Here is an 18,227-nt window from a genome sequence, read left to right on the forward strand (position 1 = left end):
ATCCAGCGCTGGGAGCTGCTGCAGTTGGGTGGAGCCAGGTCTGGATTCAGTTAGAGGCTTCCGTGAGAGCTCTTGGTGATTAATCTTCCCTGGGCCTAGGAATTCTCTAGTGGTCCAGCTTCCTGGACTTGGTGCTCCCAGCCCTGAGCCTCAGGCCAGACTTCCAGTGCAGGAACCAAGACCCCACAAGTCGCTCATCCCAGCAGTAAAGGGGATTAAAAAAAAAAACAACACTAACAAAACCCCAGACAAATGGTAAAAAGTAAAATCAAACAAACTAAAACAGAAACAAGGAAACATGCACACACAAAACAGAAACAAAAACAGAAGCAAATAAAACAAAAAGCAAGAGAACAAGCAAACAAAAGAACCCAAGAATGAAATCAAACAATTAAAAAGAAAACTGACAAAAACATAAAACCAAAAAACAAAACCAAAGCAGAGTGCCAACTGCAGAATGAAGCAAAGAAAGAAAAGAAACCGACAAAAATGATTTTAAAAAAAAGAAAAAGAAAAAGGGGAAAGAAAACAGAAGAACTGAAAAGCAACGTAGAAATAGAAATGCAAAAAAATAAAATAGAAAATATATTAAAGAAAAAAAAAGACAAAACCCCAGAGAAATGCTAAAAACAAAATCAAACAAATACAGAAACAAGGAAATACACACACACACAAAAGAACCAAAAACAGAACCACATAAAACAAAAAGCAAGAGAACAACCAGTCAAATAGAAGAACTCAAAAACGAAATCAAAGAATTACAATCAAACTAACAAAAACACAAAACCTAAAAACAAAACCCAAAGCAGTGTGCCAACTGAAGAATAAAGCAAGGAAACAGAACTAACTGATAAAAATGATTTTAAAAATAGTAATAAAATAAAAAGGGGAAAAAAACAGGACAACAGAAAAGCAAAGTAGAAATGGAAATATATTTTAAAAAGAGAGAGACATATATTAAAGAAAAAGAGGAAGAAAAAAATAAGGGGAAAAACACAAAACAACAGAAATGCAAAGTAAAAATAGTAATGTGTGAAAAAATAAAAATAAAAAATAAAAATATGTTATAAAACATGGAGATCCCAAAAGACTAAATAAAAAAAAACTAAACAACAACAAACAAAAAAAGAAAGAAAAAGAAACCAAAAAAAAATTCTAGAACCAACAACAGAATGAATCAAAACATAATAAAATTAATACTAATAATTATGTTTCCCTGGGATCTCTGCTGTGAGGGTCCTTGCACACACTGTGAGCCACAGCCCACCTCCGCCTGCCCAAGAGCCCCTGCTCTGCCTCTGGGCTGGTCTCTGGACCTGCTGTGGGCCCTGTGGGGACCCCTCAGACTCTGATCTGGCCCATTTCCCACGTGTGCTGGCCCCAAAGTCCAAAGCTGCCAGAGCTAGACCGTTTTCATTTGTGGGAACACTCATTGTCTACTCAGATGTTCCATAGATGCAGGGTCTTCCTAGCTGATTGTGTGGATTTAATCTGCAGCTTGTACAGCTGATGGAAAGATTTTTGATCTTATTCCTTAGTCACCATGTCCCTGGGGTTCAGCTTTGGTTTTATCCCCACCTCTGCATGTGGTCCGCCCACAGGAGTCTGGTCCTGAGACTGCCTTGGAGCTCTTGGGTCTGCCCCTGTGAGGACCGGGTGCAGAGGTGGTATGACTGCTTGGATCACGGGAGCCCCAGCAGCGCCAAATGCACAGGGAAGCCAGTGGCCATGGATGCAAGAGATATGGCCCTAGTGAGGGACTTTTCTTGTGCCCAGTGTAAGGCACATGAGGGCCAGCCCTGGGTGGGGTTTTTCTGGCACCTGGCAGCAGGTGTGCGAGGGCCAGCCCTGAGATGGCTTTTTTTTTTTTTTAATTGCCCTGCAGCCAGCACATGAGGGCCAGCTCTGAGCGGGCTTCTTTTATTATTGTTGGCCGGCGACGACATTTGGGAGAGAGAGGTTACAATAGTGGATTCTTCCCCTGCGTGTGACTCAGCAATAGCGCCCTGCTTCCATGGCAGTCCAGTCTTCCTCCATAGGCAAATGCCTGCAGATTTCCTCCCTCCTGTCCCCTTAGTCCGTCTCCCCACAACCAATAGCAGTTCGCCCTCTGGGCCTGTTCTCTAATCCCCATGCACCAGCTCCCAGCCCCCTTCCACACCTGTGAACACACATCCCAGTCTGGGGCTTGTAGGGCTGCAGTACGGACCATCTGTGTATTTCTCATTCTGTCCCCTCTGACACAGATTGGCCGCTTCACCCTCTTCCTACAGCCTCAAATGCTTCCCTTCTGTCCCAATCGAGTTCCCTGTTGGAGAGGGGTTTCCCTGCATTCGGGAATCTCTCCTCTGCTTCAGCTCCCCCTCCCTGGGGTGCAGGTCCCATCCCACTTCCTCTCCTCCTCCTTCTTCCTTCTTTTTTTCCTTCCTACCCAGTTATGCAGTGATCTTTATAGTCCTTTTCAGTGTCCAAGGTCTTTTGCTAGTTTTCAGCTGGTGTTCTGTGAGAATTGTTGCATCTATAGATGTATTCCTGATGCATCCATGGAGAGAGATGAATTCCATGTACACCTACTCCTCTGCCATCTTGAATCTCCCCTCCATGTCTGTTTTACTCACCGCTGTGAGCTAGGTGTTTACCTAACTCAGTGCTTGGTACGTGGTTGAAGTGAAAAAAAAATTGCCTAATAAATTAGTACTTTTCACACATGATTTAAGTGTATAAAATTCTAGATTATTTTTTAAACAAGAAGCTGGATATTTTGTTTAACATGCCTCTAACTATTTCTTACTCATTTATCCTCTGATTTAATAGTCAAGAACTCAGTTTGACACTGCTTCATTGCTTCATTGACTAGAAATGAAAAATACATAAAAACTATCAATTTACTGATCTCTCCTTAGGACCAGCATTTTCTGATGAAATGAAAAACTACTCATAGGCAGGTTTCCCTGGCAAGATTGTAGAAGGTCTTTCTGTTCACTGTTTGGCCATGACAAGCTCAGAAGTGAGAAATGATTGCACAAAGTTTCATAATAAATACTAAAAATATAAAATTGTGACATACATAATGATTAAAAAATATAATTGATAAGGAGCTCTAGGCATAAAGTGGAGTTCATTTCAAAAACTGATCTGAGAATATAAATGTTTATTCCTTTTGGGATTTATTTCTTCTGATGTAACTATATTTGTATATAACTTTTGCTATCCTTATGTAATAAGTTTTTTCAAAATTTGAGATAAGGTACATAAACATTAACCCATTTTACATATGGATTAAAAATGCTTTTGGGGGGGTCAGTTTTCCTTCATTAATTAGGTCATAGGGTCCTAACTATAGATGTTGCTAATGGATGAGGGAAATGTCTCTGAATGATGCTCAGGTGGAGATTGTGTGTGTGTGTGTGTGTGTGTGTGTGTGTGCGCGTGTGTATATGCATATATATTTTTTTCTAATAAACTGTGACTATTTATAAGTGCTTTGAGAATTGCCATACCTAAACAGCTTGATGAAGGGATTTCATATAGTTTTTAGATATTTCTCCTGTTTTTTGTTTTGCTTTGTTTTTTAAACCTAGATTAAGCAGACCAAAAAACTGGTAAAGAGACCTTTTACCCCTTGAGTTCAAGCCACTTTTCATTGGGAAATATTCATTGTGTAAAAGTGACTCATAATTACCTGGACCTTTTGCAATCTCCCAAGGCAGGACTGTCCAAGTTATATGACAACCTTATATTGAAACCTCCTATTTCTGCTATGCCCACCTTACTTATTTTTCTTATAAAATATTTTGTATGTTTTCCAGGTGCCTTAATACTTTACTTTCGTCAATAAAAGCTTTATAACATATAAAACTGCCCTCTTCAAACAAAATATATCACCACAAAACATTTTATAAAACATTTAAATTTTATTAAGAATTTTAAGTATATCATATATATAGATATAGCTAGATATGCCAGTGCAGTCGTACCAAATTGAAAACATTTTTTGGTTAAATGAGTCATTACTAAGTAAAGTGGGACTTAGGGATTTATAATTCTCCTTTATTGAGCTGAACATTAGTATATATATTACAGTATGATTCTAGCTGCACTTTTATATTTAAGTAGTATTGCAAAAAGACATTTTCTGAAATGTTAATGTATGCTGGCAAATCGCCTCATGACCCCTTATAGGATGCTTCTCAGTTTCATCTAGTTATAAAATGATTCTTAAAGTTAATCATTTAAAGTGTGCCCCTCCCTTATATTTCACTATTTCTTTTCTAAACTAATCAAGTAACTTGCACCATGCAATGAGCTGATTTCAAAACCTACTTCAAGTTAATTTGTAACAAGTGCTTTTTAAAAATATTTACATTTACATCCAAAAAGAAAGGTTACAATGTGTTAAAGACTATCCATAAAATTAATATTACTGTAGGAAATACACGTACCATATCTTTATATGCTAAATCTGCTCTAAGTGGTGGCAGCTGGGTAAAAGTCTTTTTTAAAAATCTCTATTCCAACGTAAAAATCCAAGTGTGTGTTTGTGTGTGGGTGTTTGTATACGCACATATATATCTCAAAATATATAATTATGGCTTTAGAACATGTAAATTAAAAATTTTAATATTGTTGACCTAAACGCCCTGCTGATTCCCAGGTCCTCATAAGACACTAAATCTTTATTTCATAAAGATTATATATCTTCATCAAATCTTGTACTTCTGCTTGTATTTATGAAACAGATCCATGGTCACAGCAGAGGAAATGTGAAAAGGGAAGCCCAGGTCACCATCACGTGACACAGACCTTCTGTAACTTAGAATCTCAAAATGTCAGGACAGTTCGAATGCTGAAGTGTAAAATGATGGTTTTTAGTGATTTGTTTCCATACGTTCCAAACAAGAACATTTTATGCAATTGTCCTTTCTGCCTCGTTTAGGAAACTTGAGGTAAATTCTGTTACTGGAAATCCTTCTGGGCCTGAGGTCCCAACCAGAAAGAAAATGAATCGGTATATGAGCATATGAATATGGGTATCTGAGCTGATTCTTGAAGCATCTGTACAATTGAAAAGGCTGACAAGAGGAAAGGGGTTTCCTTGCTGAAGGGAAAGCATGAATATGCTAGGAAGGTGTGAATAGGAAGGATAGTCCAGTGTGCTTAGACTTCTGGGTGCCAAGGAGAAAAGTAGGTGAGCCCTGCTCCCTTACTTTATCCCCAGAGCCTAGCACACAGGCTGTGATAGAGTGGGTGCTAAATTCTCCGTTGTTGAATAACTGGGTATACTAATAAAGTAGGTTGTGGTCCAATAGTAAAGGCTTTCAAAACCATGCTAAGGCATTGATATTTGGGGGCCACTTGAGTTTTAGCAGCTTAGTGAAGCCTGGCTAATATGGTAAAATACAGAAGGCAGGAGACATATTATCGTGCTACTGTGTTAACATGTCCAGGTGAGAGATTACTGGACTGAACTAAGGTAACAGTCATGGGCAATGAGAGGGAGGATCCTGGAGGAAAAACTGGACCGTGCACTATCAGAGCTTAGCATCAGTTTGCATGTTGTAAGCAAGAGTGAAGAAGGAGTCAAACGTGATGCTCTGGCTTCTAGTCTGTAAAAGCAGAATAAGTGGCATTATTTGCTGAGATAAGATGTATTGGTGGAAGCATTATTTTGAGTGAAGTTGATGCAAGTGGGACATTCGAGTGGAGCTGTGTGGAAGTCGATGGAAATTGAAGAGCTTAGGTTTATAAATGTCAATTTAGAAGCCACTGCCTTAGGGTAATATTTGAAACAAAATTCCTAAGAGTAGAATTTATGTTTCTTTGGATAATAGCTAGTAACTATTTTTCAAAGTGACCATATTAAGCTATTAATATTGCTTGACTAAGTAAAGGTGTATGTCGGAATAGACATTTTTCCAAAGAAGACGTCCAGATGGCCAAGAGACACATGAAAAGATGCTCAACATCATTAATCATCAGGGAAATGCAAATCAAAACACAATGAGATATCACTTCACACCTGTTAGGAGGGCTGCCATCAAGAAGATAAATAACATGTGTTGGCGAGGATGTGGATAAAGGGAACCCTCATGCACTGTTGGTGGGAATGTAAATTGGTGCAGCCACTATAGAAAATAGTATGGAGGTTTCTCAAAAAAATTAAAATAGAGCTACTCTGTGGCCCAGCAATTCCACTTCTGGGTATTTATCTGAAGAACCCAAAAACACTAACTTGAAAAGATATATGCACCCCCATGCTCACTGCAGCACTGTTTACAATAACCAAGATATGGAAACAACCTGTGTCCATGGATGAATGAATGAATAAAGAAAATGTGGGGGTTGTGTGTGTGTGTGTATAATGGAATATTTAGCCATAAAATGAATGAAATTTTGCCATTTGCAACAACATGGATGGACCTCAAGGGCATTATGCTAAGTGAAATAAGTCAGTCAGAGAATGACAAATACTGTATGATCTTATTCGTGTGTGGAATCTAAAGCAACAACTTCACAGATACAGAGAACAGATTGGTGGTTGCCAGAAGCAGGAGTACTGGGTGGGAGAAATAGATGAAGGAGGTCAAAAGTTAAAAAACAAACAAATAAGCAAACAAAACCTAACCTTCAAGGATCGGAAGAAAACACATTTTAAAAAGCACTTTGAAAACTGTAAAGTAAGGAAATTTTGTGGCATTACTTGAAGAAGTGAGCAGCTTTGTGCTGAAATAAAAATAGCCAAGATGAAATCAATCTAGTACAAAAAAATGAAGTCCAGAAGTTTTTTTAAAAATTGGTTAATATAAGACGATGACATAATAAGTCTATGAAGAGGAAGTAATCAGCTTTATCAATCTTGCTACATAAAATAATCAGAAATAAAATATGAAGGAAACAGATGCATTTATAAATACTAAATTTAAAAAGTGACCTATGGGGAGGAGACAAGAGAACCATAAAAAACAGATAACCTTTGATGTGAGTAGAGCAGTTCAAAGCCTTCATTGATTTGTTTAAAAGGGAAAACATGGGTTATCAATTGGTCCAGGTCAAATTTCTTTTCCAGGAAATCACTCACTAGTTTTGGAACATCATCTCTGCTTTCCCAACCTGTAAGTAAGCATACATGTTCTCTTTAGACTTTACTGAATGATCTTTATGTGTTACTATATTTGTTCCTTCTCTCTCTTGCGTTATTACCTTTTCCCCATACGGGACTATCCTTAACAACACACAAATGAGCTGTATTTCTCCCATCTTAAGAAACAAAGGCAAAAACCCCATGAGGAACCTCTATTGCCCCCACAACTTCTAGCTACTCCATGTCTCTGCTCCTTTTACAGAGAAACCACTTTACAGTTCACTGCTCCACTTCCTCTTCTCCCATTTTTTCTTGAGCCCACTCAGCACTTGGCTAGTACAGCCCTTGTCGAGGTCACCAAAGATACAGACAATGGTCAATGTGAGGCCAAGCCTTGTTCTCTTTCCACAGTACCGGGTGCACAAAAAATGAGAGGCTGGTTGGTACAGATGAGATTCTTTAGAGAGGGCTCCTTCAAGGAAATAAGACTTGAACTGAGAAATACACAAGAGGTACAAGTTGAGCCTCCTCACTCTGACTATTTGTGTGATGTGGGGAGATTATGGATTGCCCAGGAATTAGAAGTAAAATTCAGTTATTCACCAAATATCTTTTGGGAATATGCTAAGGACCAGGCACTGTTTCCAGGGCTGGGAATAGGGTAGAGGTATAACATACCCAGTCCCTGCTCTCAGGAAGCATGAGAATCCTCTCATTTAGTGCAGAGAGACTGACAATAAACAAATAAGGCTCTGCCATTCTTACCTGCAAAAATGCATCCTTTCCATGTGCGTCCATGGAAGAGCAGCCTTGGGTCATAGGTGAGCATCTTGGCTGATATAGGAGCCTCTACCACCACGCTGACCCCATAGTTCATGTTGTAGGATGCAAGGGCATCGATCTGAGTTTAGAATGAAGGAGACTTTGTTTCTCATGTCTCATAATATGTCATGGGCTCAGAAATGCCCTACATACTATTGCAGTTCCAGTAGTTGGTTTTGTTTCCAAGTCATGAAGTGAAATTAGGCCCACATGCCTTTTTCTTTCTGCTTGCTTTTTTTTTTTTTAACTTTCCTTTTATTTATTTATTTATTTTTGGCTGTGTTGGGTCTTCGTTGCTGCACGCGGGCTTTCGCTAGTTGTGGCGAGTGGGGGCTACTCTTTGTTGTGGTGCGCGGGCTTCTCATTGCAGTGGCTTCTCTTTTGCGGAGCACGGGCTCTAGGTGCACTGACTCAGTAGTTGTGGCTCACGGGCTCAGTAGTTGTGGTGCACAGGCTTAGTTACTCCGTCACATGTGGGATCTTCGCAGACCAGGGCTCAAACCCGTGTCCCCTGCATTGGCAGGTGGATTCTTAAGCACTGTGCCACCAGGGGAGTCCCTCTGCTTGTTTTAAAACACTCTCAACACAATTTTAGTCATGAATTAAACTCGTTCATACATTTGTCCTTTAAGGCAGAAAGTAGAAATTAATGTGTTCAGTGTTCATGGCATTTTCAGTTTACCATGGACCAAAATGCAGGGGGGAAATTCCTATATTTTCAGACCAATATCACCACTTCAGATAAGGTTTGGAAAGCCATTTGAGCTAAACTAAATCAAATTACCTATACTGAATCAATTAATCCAGTTTTTTTAAAGTTTAGTATGAAAATTAAATCAAATGCTAAAATGTGGGACAAAGGAATCCCTTTCTTGCTTACATTTCTGAGACTAACCCCACATTTTCTGGTCATCCACCCATCCAGTCATTCATTAATAGTTTTTTGAATACTTGGTTGGTTGTAGCAATAGATGTTGGCATTTTTCAGAGACTAATGTTCATTAAAGTATCATCTGGAAATCAGTAGGCCATAGCAATATCCAGTATTGCATATTGGCTGTGTAAACATGGTATTTGTTGCTATGGAATAATTCTAAGTGACACTAGGGAAGGGGAATGAAAACAGTGGTAAATTAAAGACTACTTATTCCTAAAGTACCAAAAGTATTAGAGCGAATTTAGTCTCCTATTCAATTGTGAGCAGAATTGACTTTGTCCCATATTTCCAAGTCTCCCTCCCTACCTTATCCCAGGCTGGGGCTTTCCAATCCAGGAGATCTGACCTGTTTCTCAGATTTAAATGGAAGTCTGGTGCTACTGACTGCCACAAGGGAGGCATATTTTAAAAAGTTGAAGGCTCCTATTTTAAGAGAATTCAGAAAGGAGAAAGCAAACTCAGGTACAGAGTGAGAAGTTGGCTACATCGTGGTTTTGAGGGAAGAGACTGCCAAATTTGGAATAGTTCCTTTCACCCCTGGATCTCCTCCTTCTTTGTCTCCAGAGAGTCACTTTGTGCTGTTTGACTTGCTAACGTTCAAGAGATGGAATCACTTTTGCCAAAAAAGCCATACATACAAAGTAGATTAACACTTAAACAATTTGCCTAGATGGTTGACTCCCTCCCTGGCAGTCTGATCACATGAGAGTGGTATGATATGATACTTTGGTCAAGCAGACCTGCACATAAGTTTTGCTTGACTTCTTAGGCACAAGTGCTTCATGATTACCAGGTATTTTGCTTAACGGGTAGTCGCTTTCAGTAAAGCTGTGGAAAATGAGTTTACCCTGTGCGATCAAGGTAGCTTGGGTATTGTGTGGCTCCTCTAATCTTGGCTTTCACCATAGGTTCAAGATGCCCAGTAACTTCAAAACTGTAGCCCACAGTGTCGCCTATCATTTCTTTTCTTTTCTTCTTTTAAATAAATTAATTTTATTTATTTAGTTTTGGCTGCTTTGGGTCTTCGTTGCTGCATGCAGGCTTTCTCTAGTTGTGATGAGTGGGGGCTACTCTTCATTGCAGTTCATGGGCTTCTCATTGCGGTGGCTTCTCTTGTTGTGGAGCATGGGCTCTAGGTGCACTGGCTCAGTAGTTGTGGCTCACGGGCTCAGTAGTTGTGGTGCACGGACTTAGTTGCTCCGTGACATGTGGGATCTTCCCGGACCAGGGCTCAAACCCGTGTCCCTTGCATTGACAGGTGATTCTTAACCACTGCGCCACCAGGGAAGCCTCGCCTGTCATTTCTGACAGCACCTCACTGATGGGCTTGGTGGGCTGATGCACTCAGTGGCTCTGACAGCCAGGGCCTTTTCAAATTTGTCTTTGTTGAGGTCAATCCCAATGATCCTGGATGCATCAGCTGACTTACAGCCCATGGTGACCAAAAGGCCAACTCTTCCCAGGCCAAAGGCCACACAAGTCGAACCACAGGTGACCTGTGGAGAGACAAGTTCCTGTAAATGTTAGACCTAGGGTTAAAATGTGGAACCTGCAAAGTATCTCCAATATTAGAACACAAAATTCAGAAGATCACTATGATGAGTTATTAGGACTGGATGACTTGTTCTTGTGAGAATGCCACAAAGAGAGCTAGAAACAGCAGAATGTCTGAGAACAGAAAAGGAACAAAATCAATATTTTGCAGATAAATGGAAACCTTTGATAAAAAGTTACATCATTCAGGCCTTTGTTGTGGGAGCTTTTGCAGCCTTCTTGGACACCACCCATAACCTCATCTAACCTCATAACAGGATTAAATAAGCACTTGGATCTCTATTACTCTTCTCCACAAAACCATGCTAAATCTGTTTTAGATTTGGGATAACTAGCATTTTCTTAATAACCATAACCCTGAGTCATTTGTAAATAAATTGTTTTTTCATTGAAGTTGAACTTCCATGTTGCAATTAGATGATCCATCTGTAGCTCCAGGAAGGAAATGTAGTTAAATCAATTGGGGGATTTTTATCCTGTACTGTGCTATGTTAAAGAAGGTTCTAGCCAAAAGTCATTTTCCTGCTAGTAGAGTCCTAATCCTGTTTCATAGCAGGGATCAGGGAGACCTGAAAACCAGGAAACCCACGAAAAGGGTATGGAACTTATTGTGATCATTTTTGTCTTCTTTTCCTTTCTTTTTTCTCCTCCCTCCCTTCTTCCCTTTCTTCCTTCCTTTTTTTTTTTTTTTTTTTTTTCGTTTTCTTTTTAACATGCAAAGGCTTATGTATGAGCAGGGTGTGTTGTCAGATGTCCTGATTCTCCAGTTTTGTCCTCCTTTGCAGGAATTACCTGAAGAAATAGCCTGTGTGTGGAGGTCTATGTATGCATGTGTTTTGAAATGTCTGAATTTATAAGCAGATATTTAAGTGGGTACAGAGGTGCTGTAGTTTCAGCTACGGCATCCTAACCCCTCAGTTCATTTCCTGAATTTGGAGCTCTGAAGTTAGTGTGGCCATTCTCTCAAGTATCATTCAGTCATTCACTCATTTATGCAGCAAACTTTATTGATGGATTCTTTGTGGTCAGCATTTTATGCCAGAAACGAAACTGGGCGTTCTCTACCTTTTCTACTAGTTTATCTGCTAGCTTTATTATCTAGATCTGAGATGAAATTTTTTGTTGATGGTTGGATTCTAAATCTAGAATTTTATGATTCTAGCACTGTCTTCTGGGACCTCTTTCAGCCTTCCTTATTTAATCTCTAGCAAGCCTTAGGCTGTGGTGGCCCTGAAGTGTGATATTTCTGACCACCTGGGAACTGTGCCTCCAAAGACTTCTCCCTAGGACTCCATCACCCATCTGGAAAGTTGTAATTTTTGACCTTCCTGTCACCCTGACTCTAAGCCTTTAAGTGGATCATGGCCCCAGTCTCTTGCTAACTTCAGATGTCCCCCCACCTGAAAAACAAAAACAAAACCAAAAAAAACTTCTCTTCCTTCCCAACCTTCTTGTTCTACAGAATGGGAACTGGAGATTAATATCTATAGTGAATTATCCATATCATTATTATAGAAGAAAGTTATAGTCTAAAATAAGAGTGTCAATTTTAGGTCACTTAAAATTTTTTATTATTTTAAATAATATTTTATTATTTTGTATTTTAAAATATAGTAAGCTTCCACTTTTCAGTATTATTTTTCTTTACTCTTCTGATCCCCTTCATGATCTTTAATAAATACTTAAATTTCACTATTCCAAAGAGCTTTAGGACCTTAACCAGCTCTTGGGAGATAATTTTTGAGTCCTTGGAATATCCTGTCCACTAAGAGTGTCTTTGTACATCTGAGACATTGGGCTACTCCAGATAGTTTATGCTAACAGTGTGACTTACGGTGAATCCTTGTTTTCATATGTCTGGGGCTTTGATCCATCAGCTTAACTCCTGATGCTACTGGAGTCTGAGTAGCTGAGGTCAGTCCTGTGTGTGCTGTGTGCCTACATGACTGTTCCCACAATAGAAACCCTAAACACCAGACTTGGGTGAGCTTCCCTGGTTGGCAACACTTAATATGTGTTGTCACACATTGTTGCTGGGAGAATTAAGCTCTGTCCATGTGACCCCACTGGGAGAGGACAACTGGAAACTTGTACCTGGTCTCTCCTGGACTCTACCCTATGTGGCTTTTTCCTTTGCTGGTTTTAATCTGTATCCTTTCACTGTAACAAACTGTAGCTATGAGTATAATAACTGTTCTGAGTTTTATAAATCCTTCTAGTGAATCATCAAATCAAAAGAGTGTCTTGGGGGACACCAACACATCCTCATACTGTTAGTTTGACCTATTTTCAAATAGGCAAAGGCAAGAATATGTGTTCATTCAAGTAATTTGCCTTAAGATATAGCTTCCAGTAAAAAATTATACCTAAAAGTGGAGAATGTCTTGGTTAATAATATATTAGCCAAGTACTAATATGGTACCAATATATCAAGTACAATAAAAAACTTAGAATACTAACATAAAACCATATCCAATGTCCCTTCTCTCACCTCTGTCTTGGTAGAAAATTCTTAGTGGAAGGTCTCGAGGAATGTTCCAGCACCAAGATTTTCCAAAGAAATTTAAAAGCAAGTGGTTACTAACATATGTCATTGACATATACATGCATGCTAATGTAATACATTCATAGATCTCAGACCTGTCTTGAACCTATGTCTGGGATAAATCTGCTTCAACACCCATATGTATATTTTCCACAAGCTCCTCACCTTTTTATTCTTCCACATATTTGGACATCCCTTTCCTTATTCATTCATACATCTCTTTTTTTCCAACTATTATTTATTAAGTCATTACTATGTCCAGGCTCCTTGCTAAGTACTGTAGTGAATAGAGACTTGGTCCATACCTTCTTGGAGCTTGTGGTCTAATGAAGACTAAAGGTATAATAAGAATTTGAGATTTGGGACACATACTGTTAATGAAGCAATCATGTAGCCTTGAATAATGGAAAGAGATTCCTGCTTAGATGGAGTAGACAGAAAAAAAAAAAACAACTTCTTTGAGCAAGTGGGTTATCTTTTTTTTTTTTAATTTAATTTTATTTATTTATTTTTGGCTGTGTTGGGTCTTCGTTTCTGTGCGAGGGCTCTCTCCAGTTGTGGCAAGTGGGGACCACTCTTCATTGTGGTGCGCGGGCCTCTCATCATCGCAGCCTCTCTTGTTGCGGAGCACAGGCTCCAGACAAGCAGGCTCAGCAATTGTGGCTCACGGGCCCAGTTGCTCCGCGGCATGTGGGATCTTCCCACACCAGGGCTCGAACTCGTGTCCCCTGCATTGGCAGGCAGATTCTCAACCACTGCGCCACCAGGGAAGCCCCAAGTGGGTTATCTTTAATCTGAGAATAATGTTAATGAAGCACCTACACAAGGGCTCGGTAGATGAGTGTTCCAGACAATCAGAATAGCTTGTGTAAATGTCTTCATGTAGGAACAGCTCAGCAGGCTTACAGATCTCAAGAGAGGCGAGTGAGTGTGAGTGGATCATAGTGGAGGAGACGAGATTGTTCCAAGTATGGAAGCTACTGAAGGATTTTTGGCAAAGAAGTAATGCAGACCAATTTATGTTTTATAAAATTCCTCTGGCTTGTAAATGGAGAATTATTGGAGATGGTCAAGAGGAGTAATGAAGACTACAAAAGGGAGGCCATTGCATCTGTCAAGATATGATGATGGTAGTGAGTTGAAGAAAATGGAAAGATTTAAAATATACCTTGTAGGTAAAATTAACAGGACTTGCTGCTGGATTACATATAAGGTAATGGAGAGGGAAGATCAAGGGTGAAGAAAATTTGAGTGAGCATAAATATGTTTGGGCGGTAGGGAGGAAGAAAATTAAGAATTCTGTTTTATACATATTCAGTTTGAGATACCTGTGAGACCTTCAAAGGGAGAGGTCAGGTAAGGAGTTGGACAAAAGAATTTGGGGTTCAGAGAGAGTTTGAGATATAAATTTGGAGTCAACTAACATATAGGTAATTTTTAAGACTTCGGAGTTGGATGAGACCACCACAGTATGGAGATTGCTTGTGGGAATGGTTTTACTATTTATGAACTGTGTGTTATTCTACTTACTTCTTTGATTCATTAAGAGTGACATAAATTGAATCCAAATAATCATTCTTAAAAATGCATTCATGGGGGCTTCCCTGGTGGTGCAGTGGTTGAGAATCTGCCTGCTAATGAAGGGGACACGGGTTCGAGCCCTGGTGTGGGAAGATCCCACATGCCGCAGAGCAGCTAGGCCCGTGAGCCACAATTACTGAGCCTGCGCGTCTGGAGCCTGTGCTCCGCAACAAGAGAGGCCGCGATAGTGAGAGGCCCGCGCACCGCGATGAAGAGTGGCCCCCGCTTGCCACAACTAGAGAAAGCCCTAGCACAGAAACAAAGACCCAACATAGCAATCAATCAATCAATCAATTAATCAATAAAATAAATCTTTAAAAAAAATGCATTCATGTTTTCATACTATATGCCAACCATTATAGGTTGAATTGTGTCCCCCCGCCCAAACCTGCAAATTCATATGTTAAAGTCTTAACCCCCAGTACCTCAGAATGTGATCTTATTTGGAGATAGGGTCTTTGCAGAGGTAATCAAGTTAAAATAAGGTAATTAGGTGGGCCCTAATCCAATATAATTGGTGTCCTTATTAAAAAGGGGAAATTTGGACAAAAAAGACTGGCATAGAAGGAAGGTGATATGAAGAGACATAGAGAGAAGACAGCCAAGGAGAAAGGCCTGGAACAGATCTTTCACTCACAGCCCTCAGAAGGAACAAATCCTGCCGACCCTTTGATCTCGGGCTTCTAGTTTCCAGAATGTGAGACAATAAATTTGTTTTGTTTAAGCCCCCCAGTCTATGGTATTCTGCTACAACAGCCCTAATAAACTAACAAACAAGCATTGATATTTATTTTGTGAAACAAAATATTAATTTTATTTTATTTATTCTTTTTAACATCTTTATTGGAGTATAATTTTTGTGTGTTACTTTCGGCTGTATAACAAAGTGAATCAGCTATATGTACACATGTATCCCCATATCTCCTCCCTCTTGCGTCTCCCTCCCACCCTCCCTATCCCACCCCTCTAGGTGGTCACAAAGCACCGAGCTGATCTCCCTGTGCCATGCGGCTGCTTCCCACTAGCTATCTATTTTACGTTTGGTAGTGTATATATGTTCATGCCACTCTCTCACTTCATCCCAGCTTACCCTTCCCCCTCCTCGTGTCCTCAAGTCCATTCTCTACGTCTGCGTCTTTATTCCTGTCCTGCCCCTAGGTTCTTCAAAACCATTTTTTTTTTTTGTTTTTTTAGATTCCATATATATGTGTTAGCATATGGTATTTGTTTTTCTCTTTCTGACTTACTTCACATTGTATGATAGTCTCTAGGTCCATCCACCTCACTACAAACAACTCAATTTTGTTTCTTTTTATGGCTGAGTAATAGTCCCTTGTATATATGTGCCACATCTTCTTTACCTATTCATTTGTCGATGGACACTTAGGTTGCTTCCATGTCCTGGCTATTGTAAATAGAGCTGCAATAAACGTTGTGGTACATGACTTTTTTTGAATTATGATTTTCTAAGGGTATATACCCAGTAGTGGGATTGCTGGGTCGTATGGTAGTTCCGTTTTTAGTTTTTTAAGGAACCTCCATACTGTTCTCCACAGTGGCTGTATCAATTTACATTCCCACCAACAGTGCAAAAGGGTTCCCTTTTCTCCACAACCTCTCCAGCATTTATTGTTTGTAGATATTTTGATGATGGCCATTCTGACGGGTGTGAGGTGATACCTCATTGTAGTTTTGATTTGCATTTCTCTAATGATTAGTGATGTTGAGCATCCTTTCATGTGTTTGTCGGCAATCTGTATATCTTCTTTGGAGAAATTTCAATTTAGTTCTGCCCATTTTTGGATTGGGTTGTTTGGTTTTTGTATATTGAGCTGCATGAGCTGCTTGTATATTTTGGAGATTAATCCTTTGTCCATTGCTTCATTTGCAAATATTTTCTCCCATTCTGAGGGTTGTCTTTTCATCTTGTTTATGCTTTCCTTTGCTGTGCAAAAGCTTTTAAGTTTCATTAGGTCCCATTTGTTTATTTTTGTTTTTATTTCCATTTCTCTAGGAGGTGGGTCAAAAAGGATCTTCCTGTGATTTATGTCATAGAGTGTTCTGCCTATATTTGTCTCTAAGAGTTTGATAGTGTCTGGCCTTACATTTACGTCTTTAATCCATTTTGTGTTTACTTTTGTGTTAGGTGTTAGCGAGTGTTCTAATTTCATTCTTTTACATGTAGCTGTCCAGTTTTCCCAGCACCACTTATTGAAGAGGCTGTCTTTTCTCCATTGTATATTCTTGCCTCCTTTATCAAAGATAAGGTGACCATATGTGTGTGGGTTTATCTCTGGGTTTTCTATCCTGTTCCATTGATCTATATTTCTGTTTTTGTGCCAGTACTATGCTGTCTTGATTACTGTAGCTTTGTAGTATAGTCTGAAGTCAGGGAGCCTGATTCCTCTAGCTCTGTTATTCTTTCTCAAGATTGCTTTGGCTATTCGGGGTCTTTTGTGTTTCCATACAAATTGTGAAATTTTTTGTACTAGTTCTGTGAAAAATGCCATTGGTACTTTGATAGGGATTGCATTGAATCTGTAGATTACTTTGGGTAGTATAGTCATTTTCACAATGTTGATTCTTCCAATCCAAGAACATGATATATCTTTCCATCTGTTTGTACCATCTTTAATTTCTTTCATCAGTGTCTTATAATTTTCTGCATATAGGACTTTTGTCTCCTTAGGTAGGTTTATTCCTAGGTATTTTATTCTTTTTGTTGCAATTGTAAATGGGAGCGCTTATTTAGAAATAAAATTTCGAATCTGAATTTTTTCTTCCAGTTGATTTGGCATTGTGTAGAAACAGTCTGTACATGAGATATTTTCAAAAGTGTTTTTCCCCAAAAGCTTCAGTTTTTCAAAAAAAATTATTTAAAAAATAAAAAAGAAGGAACTAGCCCACCCTGCTGCTTACCTTGCCAGTTTTAATAGCAGTCCCATATCCAGTGGAAAATCCACATCCAATTCAACAGACTTTCTCAGAATGAGCTGCATCATCGATCTTAGCAACGGAAGTTTCATCCACCACCGTGTACTCAGTAAATGTACTAGTGCTCATGAAGTGTTAGACTGGTTTGCCCCTGCACGTAAATCTGGTGGTGCCATCAGCCAGGACTCCATGACCAGTAACGCTATTTGATACATCAAATGATCATATTAATTCAATTCAAAAATTAGCACAGGAACAACTAAATGGCATTAGAGAAAAGTGACTGAAACCTACTCACTCCTTATACAAAGGTTGCCATCTGGGTCGCGACAAGCATTGCATTCTCTACATTGAGGCGGAAAGAGGGGGATGACTTTGTCACCTAGAGGGAAAACATCATGATATGAGGCATTGGTAATTAATATTAAAGGCTGAAATAGACGAATGTGAATTGAGCTCATGCCACATGCAAGAATTTCTTAAAAGTAGAGGCATACCTTGGAGATATTACAGGTTTGGTTCTAGAGCATCACAATAAAGTGAGTCACAAATTTTTTGGTTTTCCAGTGCATATAAAAATTATGTTTACACTATACTGTAGTCTATTAAGTATGCAATAGCATTGTGTTTAAAAAAACAATGTACATACCTTAATTAAAAAATAATACTATTGGAAAAATGGCACTGATAGACTTGCTTGACGCAGGGTTGCCACAAACTCAATTTGTAAAAAAAATTCCACTTTGAAGCACAGTAAAGCAAAGGGGTAAAAC

The 18,227-nt window shown here is 39.2% G+C and overlaps 1 protein-coding gene across 1 annotated transcript; it reads right to left on the reverse strand.

The window, feature by feature from the left end:
* Positions 1-4,821: 4,821 nt before the first annotated feature.
* LOC132366346 (all-trans-retinol dehydrogenase [NAD(+)] ADH7-like) lies at positions 4,822-17,831 on the reverse strand. The gene is given in 8 exon segments (XM_059923913.1): positions 4,822-4,846; positions 6,972-7,110; positions 7,847-7,982; positions 9,744-9,793; positions 10,136-10,171; positions 10,174-10,336; positions 17,440-17,617; positions 17,749-17,831. Coding segments are annotated over 7 exon segments (693 nt in total). The 5' UTR covers positions 17,584-17,617; positions 17,749-17,831.
* Between the last annotated feature and the right edge of the window lie 396 nt (positions 17,832-18,227).

Source organism: Balaenoptera ricei, chromosome 5, assembly GCF_028023285.1.
Source record: "Balaenoptera ricei isolate mBalRic1 chromosome 5, mBalRic1.hap2, whole genome shotgun sequence".
Taxonomy (NCBI): Eukaryota; Metazoa; Chordata; class Mammalia; order Artiodactyla; family Balaenopteridae; genus Balaenoptera; species Balaenoptera ricei.